This window comes from Xiphophorus maculatus, chromosome 16, assembly GCF_002775205.1.
Source record: "Xiphophorus maculatus strain JP 163 A chromosome 16, X_maculatus-5.0-male, whole genome shotgun sequence".
Classification (NCBI taxonomy): Eukaryota; Metazoa; Chordata; class Actinopteri; order Cyprinodontiformes; family Poeciliidae; genus Xiphophorus; species Xiphophorus maculatus.
In genome coordinates, this window is record NC_036458.1 from 22,632,801 (window position 1) to 22,651,548 (window position 18,748).

At 38.4% G+C, this 18,748-nt stretch overlaps 1 protein-coding gene across 3 annotated transcripts; it reads left to right on the forward strand.

Annotated features, from left to right (window-relative positions):
- The first annotated feature begins 1,672 nt into the window (after positions 1–1,672).
- Positions 1,673–14,626, forward strand: LOC102217770 (phosphoribosyl pyrophosphate synthase-associated protein 2). 3 transcript variants are annotated; one of them, XM_023349263.1, is made up of 12 exons: positions 1,673–1,783; positions 3,524–3,635; positions 5,279–5,439; positions 7,746–7,798; positions 9,391–9,457; positions 10,420–10,592; positions 10,688–10,803; positions 11,281–11,336; positions 11,746–11,894; positions 11,975–12,045; positions 12,128–12,274; positions 12,350–14,626. In XM_023349263.1, the coding sequence occupies exons 3-12, from the start codon at positions 5,357–5,359 to the stop codon at positions 12,506–12,508; spliced, it is 1,074 nt and encodes a 357-aa protein (XP_023205031.1). In that variant the 5' UTR covers positions 1,673–1,783; positions 3,524–3,635; positions 5,279–5,356; the 3' UTR covers positions 12,509–14,626. The 3 variants fall into 3 exon arrangements, with proteins under 3 accessions (XP_023205031.1, XP_005802833.1, XP_023205032.1); XM_005802776.2 differs by lacking the exon at positions 3,524–3,635; XM_023349264.1 differs by lacking the exons at positions 3,524–3,635; positions 5,279–5,439.
- The last annotated feature ends 4,122 nt before the right edge of the window (positions 14,627–18,748 follow it).

Consider the following 18,748-nt stretch of genomic DNA (forward strand, 5'->3'; position numbering starts at 1 on the left):
ACATTTAGCCTTTGTAGCCACGGGATACCACTTTTTGCTGCAGTTTTGCAACAGTGACTTTTATTTGTCCTTATTCTTTGCTTTCTTAGCAAGAAAAAGAACAAAAACATGGACCCTTTTCTATGTTTCCTCAAACTGAAGCATGTCAATTTCTTCTCAGTGGCACATCACTGTTGATAGGTGAAAAATATGTCTGTCATGACTTGATTCCTCCAACATTTCCAGCAACCCTTCACCTTTAGTCCCAAACGTCCATGTATGTATGTTGTGCTTATAAAGCTAATCAGAGAGACAGAGGCATGTGATGTACTCCGTTCAGTAAAACCTGTGTTTTCTCTCTGTCTCTCCTCCAGTCTTATAACTCCATTCTCCTCTTCATTGTGTGTGGGCAGTGTGCAGGGCTTGGATGCTGCTCCCTGCCTCCTCCGCATATCCACTGAGTTATGTAAGAACAGTGAAGAGTAGCCCATACTTTAGGAATATTTATAAATCGCTCTAATGAAAAAGACGTTCTCTACCCCGAAGCTGTGTTAACAGTGCCTCGCTATTGTTTTTCCCCAATTTTGTTGCAGAATGACTGCAAAATTATGTTTTATTGTGATTTTGTGTGTGTGTGTGTGTGTGTGTGTGTGTGTGTGTGTGGGTGTGGGTGTGTGTGTGTGTGTGTGTGTGTGTGTGTGTGTGTGTGTGTGTGTGTGTGTGTGTGTGTGTGTGTGTGTGTGTGTGTGTGTGTGTGTGTGTGTGTGTGTGGGTGTGAGCGTGTTTGTGTGGTAGGCCAACACCTAGTAGAGGATAATTGATAAGTCAGAGGAAAATAATACATGGATTTTGAACTTTTTTGTAAATAAAAAGGAAGGTGATGTACATTTATTGCATGCAGTTCCATTTAGCCGGTATTACTCGCTCAACCTGGCTATATGGCTAATAGCTCAACCTCAGTCACACTGGATGGAGACGAACATTTTTCACTGCATAACAAAATGACGGAAGACTCTGAAGACTAATAAACAGAGGAGCAATTTGGTCATATGATGGTAATTTTTAAGCTGTTTCGCGTAAAGAGGAAAAAAATAGAGAAGAACTCATGACAGCAACACAGTTTCACATAATTTAACTGTTTCGTTAGAGCTCCATTAAACGAGATGGTTTAAGATTTCACAACAACACAGTGCCCTCTAGAGGCCAAGACAAAACATAGCGTCCCGGAATGAGCCTCTATTGTTGGCACTAAACTCCAATTTTTCTGTCTGGCTTTCGATTCATAAACAAAGAAAAGTGGATAACACATAAGCATTCCGATTACATTCCTTCTGTGTAGCTATGTCAATGTAGCCCCTTTAACTGGCACCCCTAAAAAAGCTTCCAGAAGTTATTTAAGAGTCAGATATCTTTGAACTGGTTGTGAAACGACTGTTGTGGTGCCTAACATATTATTATTATTATTACCATTATTTAAAAAAATAATTTAAAAAATATTGAGGAAAATTAAGGTACATTTAAGTACGTTTTTAGAACTTTTTTAACTTAAAAAACTAGCTGGACTTGCCACTTACAATATGGCGGATGCGTTAACGTATTGTTTCCGCCGTATGAGCCAATGAGGGATCCCCACACGCCTCTCTACGCCCATGTTTTCATTTGCTAGCGACTTTGTCCGTCAAAGACCCCCAACGTCACAAAGTCAGACCGTCGGACTACGAACAGGTTGAAAAGCCCCGGAGGCTCGTAGTTATATTCAAATACGGCTGGTTGCAGGTTGTGACCGGATCTGATACACAAGCTGGTGAGGAGCTCTGTTTTGGTTTCTTTCCTCATTTTTATTTTTTTATTTTGTTCTTCCCTATTCTCGGTGGTTCCTGTTAGCCTCGCAGACAGACCCGCTGCTCTGAGACGCATGAAAAATCACTTCACGGATTCGGGATCTTCGCCTCGGTAGAATTATTTTCAGCCAGATCTCGCGTTGCTTCTCGGGCGTGAATGTTGGCTAGTCGCTACCCTATATTGCTAAAGTCGGAACATTTTTTTCAGTTGCAAGTTTGGATTAATAACTCAATTTGCTAACATGTGCTAGTCTTCTCGGTGGGATTTTAGAACGCCCCCTACATTAATCTGTTATTATGCTAGAATAAATTAAATAGACACATTTTGTTGTTCAGTTAGCATAGCAACGGGAAGCTAACGTCGTGACCGTGTTGATGGTGCGATGAAAGATTCCCCACCGCCTAACATGCTCACAATTCTCACTATGAACTGCAGTTTCTACTGAAAGCAGCAGGAAATCCCCTCTATATGTTTATTGAAGCAATTACTTGTTTGAACAGTTACGTACATTTTTCTGGTTGTAGCCTAGCATTTTCTTTTCTGCTCTGTTGTTGTTGTAAAGGCATTTATTACAGCCATTAACACTATGTGCTCCTATAATCATTGTAATACCGTCAGTAAGCATGTCTGGCTTTTCAGACTAATCTATACATTTAATTATGTATATATAATTAAATGTTTAGATTTAATTATATATAATTAACATTTAATTTTTAGATTAAAAAAAATATATAGAGAGATAAGATATCTTATCTTATTAAAAATAAAATATGTGTATATCTATATCTATATATATATATATATATATATATATATACATATATATAATCGGGGTGCACGTGCAGTTTTAACAAGACTCCTATGTGTGATAGATTTTCATCATCTAAAACGGCGTCATAAATAGTCTACCATGAAACAAATTGTTTACATAATTTTTATCGTAAACCTCATAGTACATTTTTTAACTCGATTTGGCCATTTCCAAATTGTACAGGCTAGAAAAAAGCGCAATTGATCACACGTCGAATTAGTTTTCTAATATATGTACTTAAAAATATTGTCATGCAGATTATTAGAATTCACTGACTTAACTTTGCTTTTTATCTTAATGTAAGACCAGCTTATTTGCAGTTTTAAAATTTAAACAATAAGCCATTATTTCCACTATTTACAAAAAACACAAACAAGGAATGATATTCTGGATATGTTTCTGTTATCAGTTTGGATTCTTGGAACTGCAGCTTAAAAATACTAAAAAAAAACAAACAAACATTCTCCGTTTGTTTGAGGGGATGGAACAGCCAGTCACAAGATCGGATAATAAACTCAAACCAGAGATGCGCCGACTCGCATTATTGTTTAAATTCTCCATAATTTTTGATATTATCACAGTTTTGTTCTAATCTGTATATTAAAATGTATATTGTTGCCAGCTGGAGCTGTAATCCACTGTGAGTGGAGCGAGTAGCTTTAATCAGCTGTCCTGCGCCGTGCATTATTATTGTTGCTTCTAGTAGTTGTACTGAAGTGTTGATATTTTCATTTAGTTCTACTCTATCACTGTTTTATATGTAGTTATATCTTTTGATATCACCCTCAATTTTCTGAGAATTGCCTTAACCTTCCTTTCAGGCGTGACTTTTGCACTTTATTTAGTACATGTCTGTGTACTTTTATGTGATTCTCATTCTATTTCACATAGGGATGCTCCGATCAGGTTTTTGCTGCCGATTCCGATCACCCATGAAGGCCGATCACTGCCGATCACCGATCACTGCCGATCGTCTGGATTGGCTGTTAATTTTTCTCTTTAGGTATAAATGCTACTATGTGATCTGGCAAAATTAAAAAAAAAATATCTGGAAATAAATTCACCTAATTTATACATAAACATGCAAAATACTTGCAGGCACAATGTCGCAGCTGCTCAGTCAAAAGGACAACTGGACAACATGCAGTCAGTAAAATAATATTTAACAAAAAGGCTCTCAGTACTCTAAATTATATGAGTCAAATAAATCTGTCTATATCAAATAATGTCAAGTAAAAAACAGGAAACGTTCATTCAAATCAAAACTTCCTGAGAGCTGATTAATGTTGACTCTGATTGGCTGTTTCTGACTGAGCTGAGTAATTCTGCAGAATACCAGGAGGAAGCAGAGGAGATTGATTTTTTTTTTCAGAGATTATCTGTCTTATGTTAGGACATAGCGAAAGTTTTATATATATATATATATATATATATATATATATATATATATATATATATATATATATATATATTTAGATAAGCAGACGTTTGGTGTGAGAGTTCACCGTCTGGTGGAGGTTGAGCGGCGCTACGTCTGTGAAATATTACTACCAGTATCGCGCAGCGGGCATCAGATCCAGCGTCTTAGCCGCCAGCTCGTTGACTTAAATCATTTTTCGGGTTGTTTGTTTAGCTTTCTGACCGCGATGCTCTTCCGGGTGAGTGGTTGGTAGCTGTGCGCTGCTTTACCTACTGTTTGACCGCTCCTGATGTCTTTTTTTTTTTTTTTCCTGCAGTGGGTCTCGATGTAGCCAAACTCCGTCAAATGTTTATTTTTTAAGCGTCGCATTAGATTTGTTGTGTTGATGCATTTTGACGTGCTTCACCCCCCAACGTATTTTTCCGTCGCAACACGCAAACGTCCCCATTCACTCTGAGCGTTCTAGAGATTTTTGAAAAGTTTGTGTGGTTCAGTCTGACAGGACGCGCTGACTGTGGGAGGCTGAAACACAGATATTGCTCTGTCCTGTCGCTGAAAGTGGAAGTTATAATCATAGTGTTCTTAACCACACATTTTCCCTTTGTCCTAAAAAAATATTTTAGGAAAAAAAAAACATTTTCCCCTAAAAAAAACCCCACAAAAACAACCCCAGGTTTTGGTTGTTTTTATGTCTGTCTCAGAACATAAACCATTTAAAATTTATAACCAGCTAGAGTGTGACTAAACAATTGAGACGTTCCGGGCAAAAAGTTTCTGATGCAGGAATGTACAGTAACTCTGTATTCCCACATCGAAGTGGACGGAGGGTGCTAACCGTGTCCGATTGGATGAATTCTCCACTCTTATTTTTAATTCATCTCCGTTTTTACGGTTCATATTTACAGTGAACTTTTACCTCGAACTGGCTTTCTTTAAAAGTCACGTTTTTGTTTCCTGTTAGCCGATGGGGACTTCTTGGAAGTTTACGAATGGAAGGAAGTGAAAGTTCTTTGTAGTGTAAGAGAACCGTGCTTTTATTGAGTCCATTTTCCTCTGTTAAATTGATACAAATTTTGCTTTAAAAAAGAAAAACCTTAAATATACAGAACGTTTAATCGTGATCCACTCGTCTCGCCTCCGTCCGTCCCGAACGAGTTTCCTGTTTCCCCTCGCGTTCTGTCGGATAAACTCTGGAGGAAGTAAGCGCTCGTCCGTCTCCCCTGCAGGAAGGTCTCAGCGCAGCGTGGGTGCCCAGGGATCCACTGCCTGAGTGCGGCGAGAGCGGCGGCCGAGACCCCAGAGACATGAACCACACCAAGGGCGGCTTGGTGATCTTCACCGCCAACTCGCACCCGTCGAGTCGCGAGCTGGGCAAGAGGATCGCCGAGTGAGTATAGGAGGGTCTGCTGATGTCGCCGTCGCTCTGCAGCACGCCGTTGGCTCAGTGTGAACAGACCGCAGGAGTTCTTCATGGTTTTATCTGCTATGCAGAAGGTGAAAGTGTTGGTTAAACTTCTCGTGCTGATGTGAAACGAGGAGAGAGAGCAGAAAATGGTTGGATGTTTCACATCTCCGTGTCAGTGCAGTCCTGCTGACGAGGACGCTAACTTTACGATCTACTAAAATTTAAGCACATCTTTGAGCACGGAGGGAAAATGGTGTTGCTTTGATAACTTTTCTTTTGCCAATGTGTCCAGTAGGAATGCAACGAACAATAATTTTAGCAATTCTAACGAGTAATTAGATGCACAGTGCACTTTCAGCAGATCTATTTCTTTTAACCACTTAGACTTATTTTATAAGTCTGAAGTGGTTACAATCTTAGGAATCAATAAGATACAAATGATTAGAGTTTTAAATGTGAAAATAAACATTTTATCCCCTGAAATGCAGTAACAGGCGTTTAGTGAACACTTCCTCATTTGTGTCAAAGCATGCATCAACAGTTAATCACAAAATTTTGATTATTCTTTTGGATCAACTGATTAATAATTGGTCAGCAAAAGATGCTGAAAGGTCTTTTATTTTATTTTTTAAGAAATGAAATTTGAACCAAGTGAAGCTAAAACTGCCACATGAGAAGAAAGTTGTTGTTTTTTTTATTGCAAAATGTATTTTTTTCATAATTTTTGATTTAGTTGCTGCTCTGAGGGCGTCGTTGGTTCACCTTGGGTTTGAGTCTGTGTACTCCAGTTAACGATTAATCCATGGCTAAATTAGTTGACGCTAATTTCAAGAATCGGTTCATCACAATCAATTTGGTTAATTGTCTCAGCTTTGTTCTCCAGGCTTGCAGCGTTTGGAAGTTTTACACATTTTCATGTCTGAAATGAAAAATATGTAACAAAAAACAATTTTTCTGAATCTTTGGGCCTCAGCTGCAGTCATGCAGGTAGATTGTGACTAGATTCTGCACACACTGTCCACTTTAGTGTGTAAAAGTGAGATTGTGATCATCTAAATATTGTGACATCACCTTCAAAAGTGACGGCGGTCTGCCCTGGATGCCTTTTTAAATCTGTATTCCAGAGGTGAACTGAAAAAGCGGCCGTGATTTCCTTCATTCCAGGTGTTTGGCCGATATGGAAACTGATCTGCTCCACCTGTGGAAAATCCGCCTCTTTACTCTTAACAGACATCATCACACTGTTACTAACTTAGCAACTGTATTGCTATAGTTCGCAACTTTTCCAACAAAAAAACCCCGTTATCGTTCAAAATCAGACCGGTCAGGCTTTTCTATCGGTGATCGGCCAGAAAGCTGCAGTCGGTGCATCTTGACTGTGTCTAACACAGTTGACTGGTGACCTTCCAGGTCCATGAGAGCACCAAACCATGTCGTTGAGCTTCTGCACTGTTACTTGTCTTGGACACTGACGGTTACGTTTGGAAATGTTGTGACATTTCACATATTGGCCTGTCATTTTTAATCCAGAACCTGGATTAGGGACAGACTTTAAAAAAAATGTCAGAATGTAAACACAGCAGAGAAATAAACCACTGCAGCAGCGTCACAGAGTTGGAGGAGAATCAGGCGGGATCGCCGTTCTTCCCGTTTGTTTGGCAACACGTCAGGTTACCAACTTTGAGCTCATTTTATGTGTAAATAAAATATAAGCAAAGTGCAGATCCCACTTTGCAGACGCAAGCTACAACCTTTGACTATATCAAGACATGTTTACAGGAAATGAACAGCTCGGCTTTTAACAGCTGGCGCTAAGCAACAGCCCTTGTTAACAAACTGAAAACATGTCCTCTGATAAATGTCACTTTCTTTTTTTTTTGTTTGAATTTTTTTTCTTAACCTTTTTTTTCAATGCTTTGAAAATGTGTATTTGCTAAGCATATTTTAGTCATGGACCATTATATGTGTTAGACATGGTGTATGATTGTGAAGCTGCAGATGTTCCTAACTTATCAGATTTCTGTTTGTGAAATTATTAAAATTATGTCTCCTGTTCCTTCTGCTTCTGTTAAGCCTATGTGTTTATGTGTCCATGACATAAGATACATGAAAATCTATTTTTTAATTGTTTTAATCTTTGTTTGGAGTTATGGTGGTTGGTGTAAATTGCAAAGCACTTTAGTCAGCTGCTGCTGTTTTAAATGTGCTATGCTAGTAGGTTTGACCTTCACATATCACTTGATTTTCCTCAACTTTTCTAATTTCCGTTTGGTTTCCTCTCCTCCCAGGCGGTTAGGGGTGGAGCTGGGAAAGGTGCAGGTGTACCAGGAAGCAAACAGAGGTGAGGCGATGACAAACAGGAAGTACCTTCTCCATAACTGTTTACTATAAGACCAGCGGTATTACAGTGTTGAAGATATATGAATATGTGTTGACACACTGTTCTAAGCGATATGTTTGGGAAAACGATCTGTGGGTTTTCTGTAGATGTTGCTTTTTGAGGTCGTCATAGCAGCCAGTAGAAAACTCACAATTTTTAAAAAGACTGAAAAACACGTGCTGTGGCTTTTTAGTTATTATTTCTTTTATTTTGTCACATTACAATCACAAGCTACAATGTGACACACATAAAGTAGTACTTATGATGTAATAGATAAGTTATTTTCAAAATCTCCTACATCAGCATTAATATTTAGTTTGTATTGAAGATTAATAATGAAAACTCCCAAGTTGTTTAATTGTACCTTGTGCTATTGGTGTGTGTGTGTGTGTGTGTGTGTGTGTGTGTGTGTGTGTGTGTGTGTGTGTGTGTGTGTGTACAGCTATTGATTATTTTAATCATCGATTGTTCTGCTACAGTAATTAATCAAATAATCAAGTAAGCTTTAATACTGTTGAAAAAAGACAGTCTAATGTTTTTATATCAACTTTTGTTGCGTATTCCAAAATTAATCAGTGACTAGATGTTTTTTATTTGACCAATAACTACATAATTTATGTACTAATAGAATGTGCATTTCTCAAATAAAATAGATTTAGCAGGCAATAAGAAAAGAGAGTTTCTGTGAGGTTTTCTGGTTTATTGTACATAAATTAAACCAGTAGACTTAGTTACAACACCTCACATGTTTTTGATAAATTAGTATTGCTCTTTTTGTAAATCAAAACTTGGCTGTAGCGTTTCGATCTAATCGTCTACTGCGTCAAAACAAACAATTTTTTTAAAGTTCATTAGAAAATCACTGACTCAAAATTAAGGAACCATGCAGGATTTTCTTTCCACCATGACAGTTTGGTCCAGATTTCCTTCATTTTGGAAGACTTGCGATCAGCCGATACACAAAAAGCCAATCTTGATTTGTTTCTCCTGCACAACACAAATTCAATAGACCTACAGGACTTTATTCCAGTTCTGTAATGGTTGTTTTCTGCCTCCGCTCTGGTTGTGAAGAGCTGGTTCTGTTTGTCTCTCAGGATAACATATTGACTTGCCAGTCACTGATTCTTAAACTTTGAAACCTTTCCAAACACTTCCAGAGGTTTCATCTTAGCACCGCTGATGCAAGTCGGTGGCAAATCAAAAATTGATTAATTGAAGCCACTCTGGTGAGGTCACAGTACAGTATACGTTTCCGTAAAACACGGCGTGTTTTCACACAAATGCAGATTTGAAGTCACTGCAGCTCCTAGTTCACTCCGCCGGACCTGATAACAGTTTAGTTTTAGCTCCTACAGGAAGGATTCTGTCTCTAATCCCTGGTTTAGTTCTGGAATGCTGGTATGTCCAGTTTTCCACAGCAGTCTGGTAGGCAGATAGAAGAGGGGAGGGGAACAAACGTCACAGGCTTTATTATGAGATAACAGGGTGTGTTTGTGCAGCTGACTGTATTTTTCTTTATTTTTTTTCCCCATATCTCGTCCTTGTTTCCGTAGAAACACGGGTACAGATCCAGGAATCGGTGCGAGGCAAGGATGTCTTCGTCATCCAGACTGTATCAAAGTAAGAACCAGAGCGCACACAACCTCAGAAAGCATTTAGTCCCCTCATGGCGTTTCGTTACAGACTACAGTTCTGACATGAAAAAAAACTTATGAATGTTTTTAAAAATACAAAATCATCTGAAAATAAGAGCCAGTACGACACAACTGCAAACTAGAGCTGATTTTAAAATGACCTGTTTCACTGGGGAGCGTTATTGCAGTTGCACATGTTTTTGCTAACTGATCCAGAGAGACCAGAGACAATAGCTGCATTTCCATTGACCATATAATTGCATAAGTTTACATTTCGAAAATAAATTGGCGTAGTGGGAACCAGCCAATTTAGATTTTTTTTTTTAGGCAGTATCAAAATTGGTTTATTTCACAAAACCGCAATGGAAACATTTTTAAAGCATCACATGAGTCCCATAATCAACAGCCAGATGTTGCCACTGGCACAAACATGAGGAAGACGACAGGAAATAGTTGAAGGATGTTGGAGCACCATTGTTTTTTTTTAATGATCACCTGTGATTTCTCAACCTTAGCTGAATATCAACAAAGTTTTGCTCACATTTGTGATGGAAATGCAGTCAGTGAGTGAAGAAATGCCAAGACAAAGATCCAAGTGAACTGTTTGCTGACTCATAAATACATTTTTCCCATGTCATAAGTGACATAATCTGTTAAACTAGAATTGTTGTCAATATTAAAGATTTATTTACTTAAAACAAGCATCTACATCTTGCTGAAAAGTTACTTGTAAGTTAGTTGTGTCTTATTTCAAGTGTACTGAAATAAGACACATTTGAACTGTAGCCCAGATCGGCACTGAATAACGGAGCACTATGCGTTGTTTGTTTGGCCACAGTGATGTCACGCCTGGCTCCGCCTCCTTCAAGAGCTTCAGAGGGAAATTTTTTTTGTTGATTTTCTAGAAAATTACATGTTTTTCCTGTTTGTTCTTTTTTTCCGCATCAGGGACGTCAACACCACCATCATGGAGATGCTGATCATGGTGTACGCCTGCAGGACGTCATGCGCGCGCAGCATCACCGGCGTCCTGCCCTACTTCCCCTACAGCAAGCAGTGCAAGATGAGGAAGAGGGGCTCCATCGTCTCCAAGCTCATCGCCTCCATGGTGTGTAAGGCCGGTAAGTATGAGAGGACTGGACCCTCACACACTGTCATTTATTTATTCGATATTCAAAATTCATCGTGTACGACGTGAACACGCGCATGTGTACAGGCCTCACCCACCTGATCACTATGGACCTCCATCAGAAGGAGATTCAGGGCTTCTTCAACATTCCAGTGGACAATCTGAGAGCGTCTCCGTTTCTGCTGCAGTACATCCAAGAGGAGGTAAAAAAAAAAAAAAAAAGGTCCTAAATTTTTATATTTGAAATGAAGGCCTTAAAATCTCTTAAATTAATTTTTTTTAAGTAAGTTGGCCTTAAATGTTACTCACAGGTCTTAAATGTAGTCTTGGCAGGATTAATCTTGTATATTCTCTGTATTTAGTTTTTTCTCACAGGACTTTTCTGTCAGGCAAAATGTTGAATTACACAGACATCTTATTGTGTTATTTGATTCACTGCTAACATATTCTTGCTAACTAGCTTTTTATACGTCTACCATGGGTGGTGTTCAGATTTATCGCCAGTTGGCTGGACGACGTTTGTATATTTTTTTGGAGATCTAGATCTTAAATTCCATTCATAATGGTCTCGGCCCAGCAAGAACAATAAACTTGCTACAGTGACAGCTCTTGTGATGGTGACAAACCTAACTATGATACCATTTCATATTATTTGTGTTTTTTTACATTCAAACCCTCAGATCCCCGACTACAGAAATGCTGTAATTGTTGCAAAATCTCCGGCTTCTGCTAAAAGGTAGGTTCTCCTTCATCTGCTGGTTAGAGTAAAGATCGGGTTGTCTCTCTTTGTTTTACTGTGACTTTACAGACTAAAGTTGCAGTGTCTCTCAAAAGTTTTCACATTATTTCATGGTACAACCACTAACCACTTTCCCCCAGAGGCCAGTTTGTGGAATGGACGACTCACTAATTGTTCTCTAACAAACTTCTACAGCCTTCTACATTTAGAAAATACAATTTTTTTCCTCTGTCTTCACATTATTTTGCTAAATCTGTTGAAAACATTGTCTATAGTTTGAATTTGACAAACTTTGAAAAGTCTCCAGTGGTAGAAGAAACGTTGTAAGTTTATAGACGACCTCTAAATGGAGGAGGTTGTGTTGCTAAGCAGCCTGTGGCTGGTTTGTCCTCTGCCTGGTGTTCAGGGCTCAGTCGTTCGCCGAGCGGCTGCGTCTCGGCATCGCGGTGATCCACGGAGAAGCTCAGGACGCCGAGTCGGACCAGGTAGACGGACGCCACTCCCCCCCCACCGTCAAGACCACCGGAGCCATTCACCCGAGCATGGAGATACCATGTAAAGCGCCAACTCTAACCCCAACATCTCCATTGTTTAACCCTTCAGTATTTATCAGAGACATTGATTTGTGTCTGCAGTGCTGATCCCTAAAGAAAAGCCTCCAATCACGGTGGTGGGAGACGTAGGGGGACGCATCGCCATCATAGTGGTGAGATTGGCAATAATAACTTGCACCAGACTTGCCTTGATTTAAATTTTGAGCCAGTTGCGTCGACTCGCTTGTTCCGCAGGATGACATCATCGATAACGTCGATAGCTTCGTGGCGGCGGCAGAGACGCTGAAGGAGAGAGGGGCCTACAAGATCTTTGTCATGGCGACGCACGGGCTCCTCTCCTCGGACGCCCCGAGGTTCATAGAAGAGTCTGCCATTGACGAGGTCAGAGCTTTTACCTTAATGTGTCTTTTTGTTGCTGTAATATCCTCCTTCATAGTTTCCTCCTCCGTCCCTCAGGTGGTGGTGACCAACACGATCCCCCACGAGCTCCAGAAGCTCCAGTGCCCAAAGATCAAAACGGTGGACATCAGCATGATCCTGTCGGAGGCCATCCGCCGCATCCACAACGGAGAGTCCATGTCCTATCTGTTCCGCAACATCGGTGTGGACGACTGAGTCACACTTTTTACATGACTTTCTATCCCTGTGGGAACAATCCTTTAAAATGTTGCATCTCCTTTCCCTCTCGCACTAACAGCTTCAGAGCCAGAGGTTAATCTATTGGTTGGTTTGAGGTCAGGTTAGTGTTTATGCTGGAATACAAAACAAAATCCACTCTTGTTATGCTATATTTATGTTTGTTCCTAGCTCATGATGCTGCACAGCCTAATTCTAACTGCTCCCTTCAAGGTCTTTCTCTGACGACACAAGATGACGAATCCAGTTTTCAAACTACCCCAACTGACACACATCTGCTCTTCCTTAAACTATTCACACCCCTTGAGTTTTTCACATTTTGTCTTGTTACAATCACAAACATCAGTGGGTTTTATTGGGATTTTGATTGGTAGACCTACTCAGTAAAGAAAAATTCTATACATTTTGATACTTTCTATCCCCACCACTTGATGCTTCTGCTGCTACATTTCACTGTGTGGATGATGTATTCAGGGTAGTGTTGATTTTCCACCTCATGTAGGTAAGTTCAAATCACGTTCTTGTATGTCAGGACTGCTTTTGGCCGGCCTTCAGTGGTAACTTTCTTTTTGACTTTCAAAGTTTACACTCTGTTGCCCTTTTTCACTTTAAAGTTCGCGATCTACATGTTCTTTTCCTCTCCTTATGGGAATTACCTGGAGCTGGAGTGAAAGATTGAAGTGTACCTACGAATATTTAATAGAGTGGAACAGATAAATCGGCCCCAATTTCTTTAATTCTTTAATTTTAGGTGATGTCTACCTCCGCAAAGATCTGAAAACCAGCAACTGTCCCCTTAACAATAGTCAACCCACCTTTGCCAACTTAACAACTTTGTTGCTATATTTAGCAACTTTTCAAAATCGTTATCAAATCATTCAGAAAACTGCAACCGGTGCACTCCGATGCATGCCAACGGTTTGTTGCATCTCCAGGATTGTGAAACGAGTGCAACCTGACAATGTTTGGCAAATCAAAGATGGCATCCACAGAGACCAGACACAAGCGACTTTTTGTGGTCCTGCTATTAAAGCTGCAAGCTCTCACAGCGCACAGGCGGAATACAAACGGAAAAAATACTTTTCTGTTGAAGTTTGCAAACTTTGATGTTTGAGGTTATAATTTGACAGAATGTGGAAAAGCTTTCTCATTGATCAGTCTTTAATATGAACTACTGCCCAGCCTTCCACTGTCTAAACACTTCATTATCTTCCTTATTTGCCTTCTATATTTTTTTCACTTTAAAAACTAATTTGTATTGTCAAATTTTTTGCAACGAATGTCTCCTGATTTGATCAGTTAGAGGTTGCACTGAGAGTCGGTGCCTTCTGCAGGGGTTTGAACACAAGCCTTCACGGGTTCGCTTCATATCTGTTAATGTCACTGATTGCTTATTGAAACGCTGGATTATGCAGGCTGAAGCTAATTAACCTATGCTGGGTATCTTTCAATATAAATGTCTTTTTTTTTTTTTTTTTTAATAAATTTTTTTCAGGTTGATAATTTAGCTTCCAGCCAGCCATATTTCTGTAGTTGCCATAGAGTTAGATTATGATGTGTTGAATGTTTTTTTTTATTTTTTAATCTAACTGGAATTAACAAACATTTTCAAAATTCTAACTGGAAATCAGATTTAATACCCAATCACCTGTGTAACGTTTTTCATCAATAATCCATATGAATCATTGTGCCATCATTACTGTGCTTCCATTTAATGTTGGGTTCTGCCATAAATGAGCAACATTTGTTGGTAAATCTGAGAAACTTAATTGTCTTTTAATTTTTTTTTATTATTATTATTTTTAGATTTGAAGGTGAGAATAAAATAATCTTACATATGATGGGCAGAAGGTTTTTTAATGATGATTAAATGGGTGAATACTTGATCCTTGTGTCTGTGTGGAGGAGATGAGTTTAGTTTGTTTTAATAGGAAATGTTTCAAACTGGAGCTGGAACTGATGAACGGGCTTTTTTTTTCTGACACAAAGCTTGACTGAAGCAGGTCTTTGTTACCTTGCCCGATATTACAAAATAAAAAATTGTTTTTATATTTATTTTCTGCACCAAAAAATGAATAAACATGTTCTAAAAAGAAAGCATGTAGTTTTATGTTGGCTTTAAAAAAACTAGTAAAGAAGCACGCGGGGTCCAAGCCCCTCGAGAACGGCGCACGAGGAAGGGCGGTCGGGTCCACTCGGCTTCCTCCGGGACGGCGCGCAGGTTGAAAAGCAGTGGCGCAAAAAGTGGGTGAAAATTATTTTCTACTTGAACATATGCCAGGGCGTTGTCAATTTTCCGTTTGATGCTCGTCCAGTGTCGTCGAGCTAAAGATGGAGAGGCGAAGAAGAAAGCGCCTTGGGGCAGAAGACGTTCTGAGGATGAAAAAAGTTTTTCAAAGTGGTTCACGGAGAGTAGGTGAGTTATGTCAGTCTCTCAAGAGCTGGCTTGTAAATATTCAAGTTAGCTTAAATTACGAGTAAAATGACATGTTACTGTTGTCCTGTGGCGTAAAGGAGTGAAATAATGTGTCCATATACAAGTCGAAGTACGGAGCTGCACTGCTGGTAAAAAGCTCGCGCTCACCAGAACAAGTTCACAGGGTCCCTGGTTCGATTCCAGCTAAATCTGTGACCCATAATTTTCTGTGACCACAGGCGTAACATGGGGGTTCAATGTTTTGGCTACAGGATTAGGCTCCACGTTTATCTTACATAGATAACTGTGTTAAAACTTAGCGAATAATTATAAATCTTTAATATTAAATAGAAACAAGTAGATAATGTTATGCATTTTATTCAAAAGATTTTAGAGCAAAATGCTTAACCTGCTTACCAGCAGGACTCAACTTGGTAGCACTGTTGCCTCGCAGCAAGAAGGCATTTGGTCTGGATGTTTCTGGTCTTTCTAGTTGCATGTTCTCCTTGTGTTCTCTCCTGGTACTCCGGCTTCCTCTCGCCCAGTGACTTAGGCGTTTGGTCTGAATTCAATGGCAAACAGGTAGCAGCTTCATTTTCTTCAGTTTATTGTTTTCAATGCAGACATGAGCAATGGGCAGACAATGGGGTAATGGCCGACAGCATCAGGTAAAACACATGTAAAGGCTTCGTAGAGGCAAAAGCAGCATGTTAACTAATACATCATTAAAAGGCAAACTGATCACTTTCTGTGTTTAGACGGCAAACCCAAAGTGACCACGGTTGTGGTGATACAACAGCTATTGTACAGCTCACATTAGTTCAAAATAGAGATGAAACTGTAATAAAAATACTAAAGACATAATAGGACTCAAGTGAGTTGCTTATGGCTGATTTTTCGTTCTTTTAAAAACAAACAAAAAGTCTTTCAAACAAGCTTGTTCCCATCCAGTTTGACTGATATTTAAAACATACTGCAGGTTCCTTAACAAATACTTGGTGTAAATAGTTACAAAATCTGAATCATGTACGGCGTATACAGCAGGTGTGGAGTTCTTAACAAAAATGTTTTCAAACAAAAACATGAAGCTCATAGTCCCGTTTCTTCTAAATTCGGCCAAATGTTCATTGCTTAATCATGACACCTACAGTCTGACCATACAAATACTAATAAAACCTGTACTATGAGGATATAATGTAAACATGTGTATTTGATATTTGTATTGTAAGATTTTTGAAGATGAGAACTCCTTCATGACATATTTATGATGTCCAGACATTTTTCTGGATGTAAAATAAAAAGAAACAACACATTTAATGAATTTCTAACCAAAACAACATGGGCCCTGTACTAACAGTAATGTGTCCTAATCAGAGCTTGCCAGCAAGCTGCACTGTCTCAATAAACACATTCATGAATTAATTCAAACAAATAAGAGACAAAAAAACCTGCTGCTCTCGGTGACAACAGCAACTCAATCTACCGCTTCTATACTGTCCTAAAGCACCGTTTAGACCATCCGCACAAATAACTAATCTCCAGTGGATACCATTAATATCTGCACAGTTAAATATATAATTGTAAAAACATACAGAATACTGTAACAGCAGTGTGACAAGGCCGATTAGTCGATTCTCAGCATTTAAAAAGCAAAGTGACTCACGTTCCAAACAGCTATCTTCCACTACAAGATTTTAAAATCTCCTAGCATCTTTTAGTATTTACCAGAGCAAAGATGTGATTTATTTTTGAACAGCCATGACAATAAGTTTCATACACCATCAAAATGCCCCTAAGAGATCTTATTTTCCTATTTTAGGCAGCTGTCACTGTCATTCTGTAGGCTGAATACTGGCACAGGGAGCATCTAATTTTTGGCTAACGTTTGTTTACATGCACAGAATCTTCTGGATAATAAACTTGGTGCTTTATCATGTTAAAGTTTCCCCACACTAATGTGACCCAGAAGTTAAACCACTATGCCCCCTTAGCTTAATTTCTAAAGCAAATAAAGCTTTAGAAATTAAGCTAAACCTTAGCTAGGTTTTACCAGCTAACGGTTTACAGGTACTGATATGTGCTCAAATATAAATATAATGTAATATTTAGACGGTCCGTTAGCATAGGTTTTTACCAGCTAGTGGTTAAGGGCAATTAGTGTTTCAAATATGAATGTTTAAAAAAAGCCTGTCACCATAAGGTGTTACTAGCTAAAGGATGAGGACTCGCATTCGAAAAGTGATTTTTTTTAGGTGCCCATTTACACAATAAGGTTTTGCTAGCTGATGGCTAAGAACATATACTAAATTAAATGTGAAGGTAAAGCAACTGTTAGATGTTATTTTTGTGAGGGCTACAGTTTGTACTTGTTACCCTTACAAAAGTTCGTTAGAATGAAAGCATGTTTGTCTTGTAGCAACCTACAGGCTAGCTAAGTACAGTTACATGCAGGAAATCAACATGGCATGCTGAAATATAAACTTTACAGAATTGAAATATTCTGCACTCAGGGCAGTGAGACCTTACATGTTCTGTAAATCAATTCACCTTTTTGAGTGTAAATTTTTGGAGGTACAATTTCAAACTGTTTTTCATACTAAAGGTTCAAACACTGAAATGTCTGTTACAGTATATTCAAGTCTGTTTTCAAAAAATTGTAATGAATTTGACATTTTTAACACTGTTACTGTACAAAAGACTGTAACCAAACCAGCTTCAGTCTTCATTACAGTTACCAAAAATGTAAATGAAATACTAAGCTTTTCAAAAGGGATAATATAGATTTTCAGAGGAGGTTTTGTTGAGGGGATATCAGCAGTCATCTTAACTTCTTATGGTAATTTACATAAGTCAATAACTATTTTCAACAAGCAAACAAGTTAATTTGCATCTGTCAGAATATAACATGACAAACATTAAAAAAAAATAGTCTCAGGTGTCTCTGAAAAGAACACCCGAGTTCTTTTCATACAGTTTAAACATATGTTTAAAAAAATCAATAAGATGATCATTAAAATTGTGTTATTCTTATATTTTTGCATTACAGTTTCTTGGACAAACTTATTGTAACACACTCCGTTTAGCAATAAGCAAGTCACCTGGGTTAACATACCCAGAATGCCCTGTAAATAACTGAAGATTTATTTTTAGAATTAGCAAACCTGCAAAAATAACTTTCCAATGAACAACTGTAACATTTCTAAGATGGAAATTGTTTTATTATAGTAGAAATTTGCTTTGCTTTTGGGTCAACTTTTGCTAACTCGGCTTTCTCTTTCATCAAAGTCAATAAGCTAAAAGAATAATCTATTGCAGGTAAGATATTGACAGCTTATAAACCTTGATAGAGCTCTAGAACACCAAAAACCCAACTAAAGTCAGTGTGGGACCAACTACTATGTGGACTCACAATAGACTTCTTCTCGTATGGGACTTATTTGGGTTATTGGTATTTAATACTTTTTGGATAAGGGTTTTTTTAAAACCTGTTTAACACAAAGTATCAAATAAACATGTTGTAGTTCTGAAAATATCAAGACCTAATTATTGCTCTATTTTTCTTATATGGTTTTTTGTCGTAACATCAAATAAAGACTGAAGATAATCAACAGTTCCCCTACCAGAATACTGGCATTTTCATTTTTCTTTTAAGAATCAGAGTAATTTTCATGACTTTAAAAAACTAGATTAAAGCAGCTTTGTAGAAGTCAGTAAAAACTTCTAACAGGACAATATTGTTCAATAATTTTGTTGATTTTGTTTTGTTCAAACCACAAAAGATTGATGCTATAACAGGGATGTGA

Coding starts and splice junctions, on each gene's coding strand:
- LOC102217770 (XM_023349263.1), top strand. CDS start 5,357: ATGAACCACACCAAGGGCGGCTTGGTGATCTTCACCGCCAACTCGCAC. Junction 9,458..10,419: donor GTCATCCAGACTGTATCAAA/GTAAGAACCAGA, acceptor TTTCCGCATCAG/GGACGTCAACACCACCATCA. Junction 12,046..12,127: donor GACGCATCGCCATCATAGTG/GTGAGATTGGCA, acceptor CTTGTTCCGCAG/GATGACATCATCGATAACGT.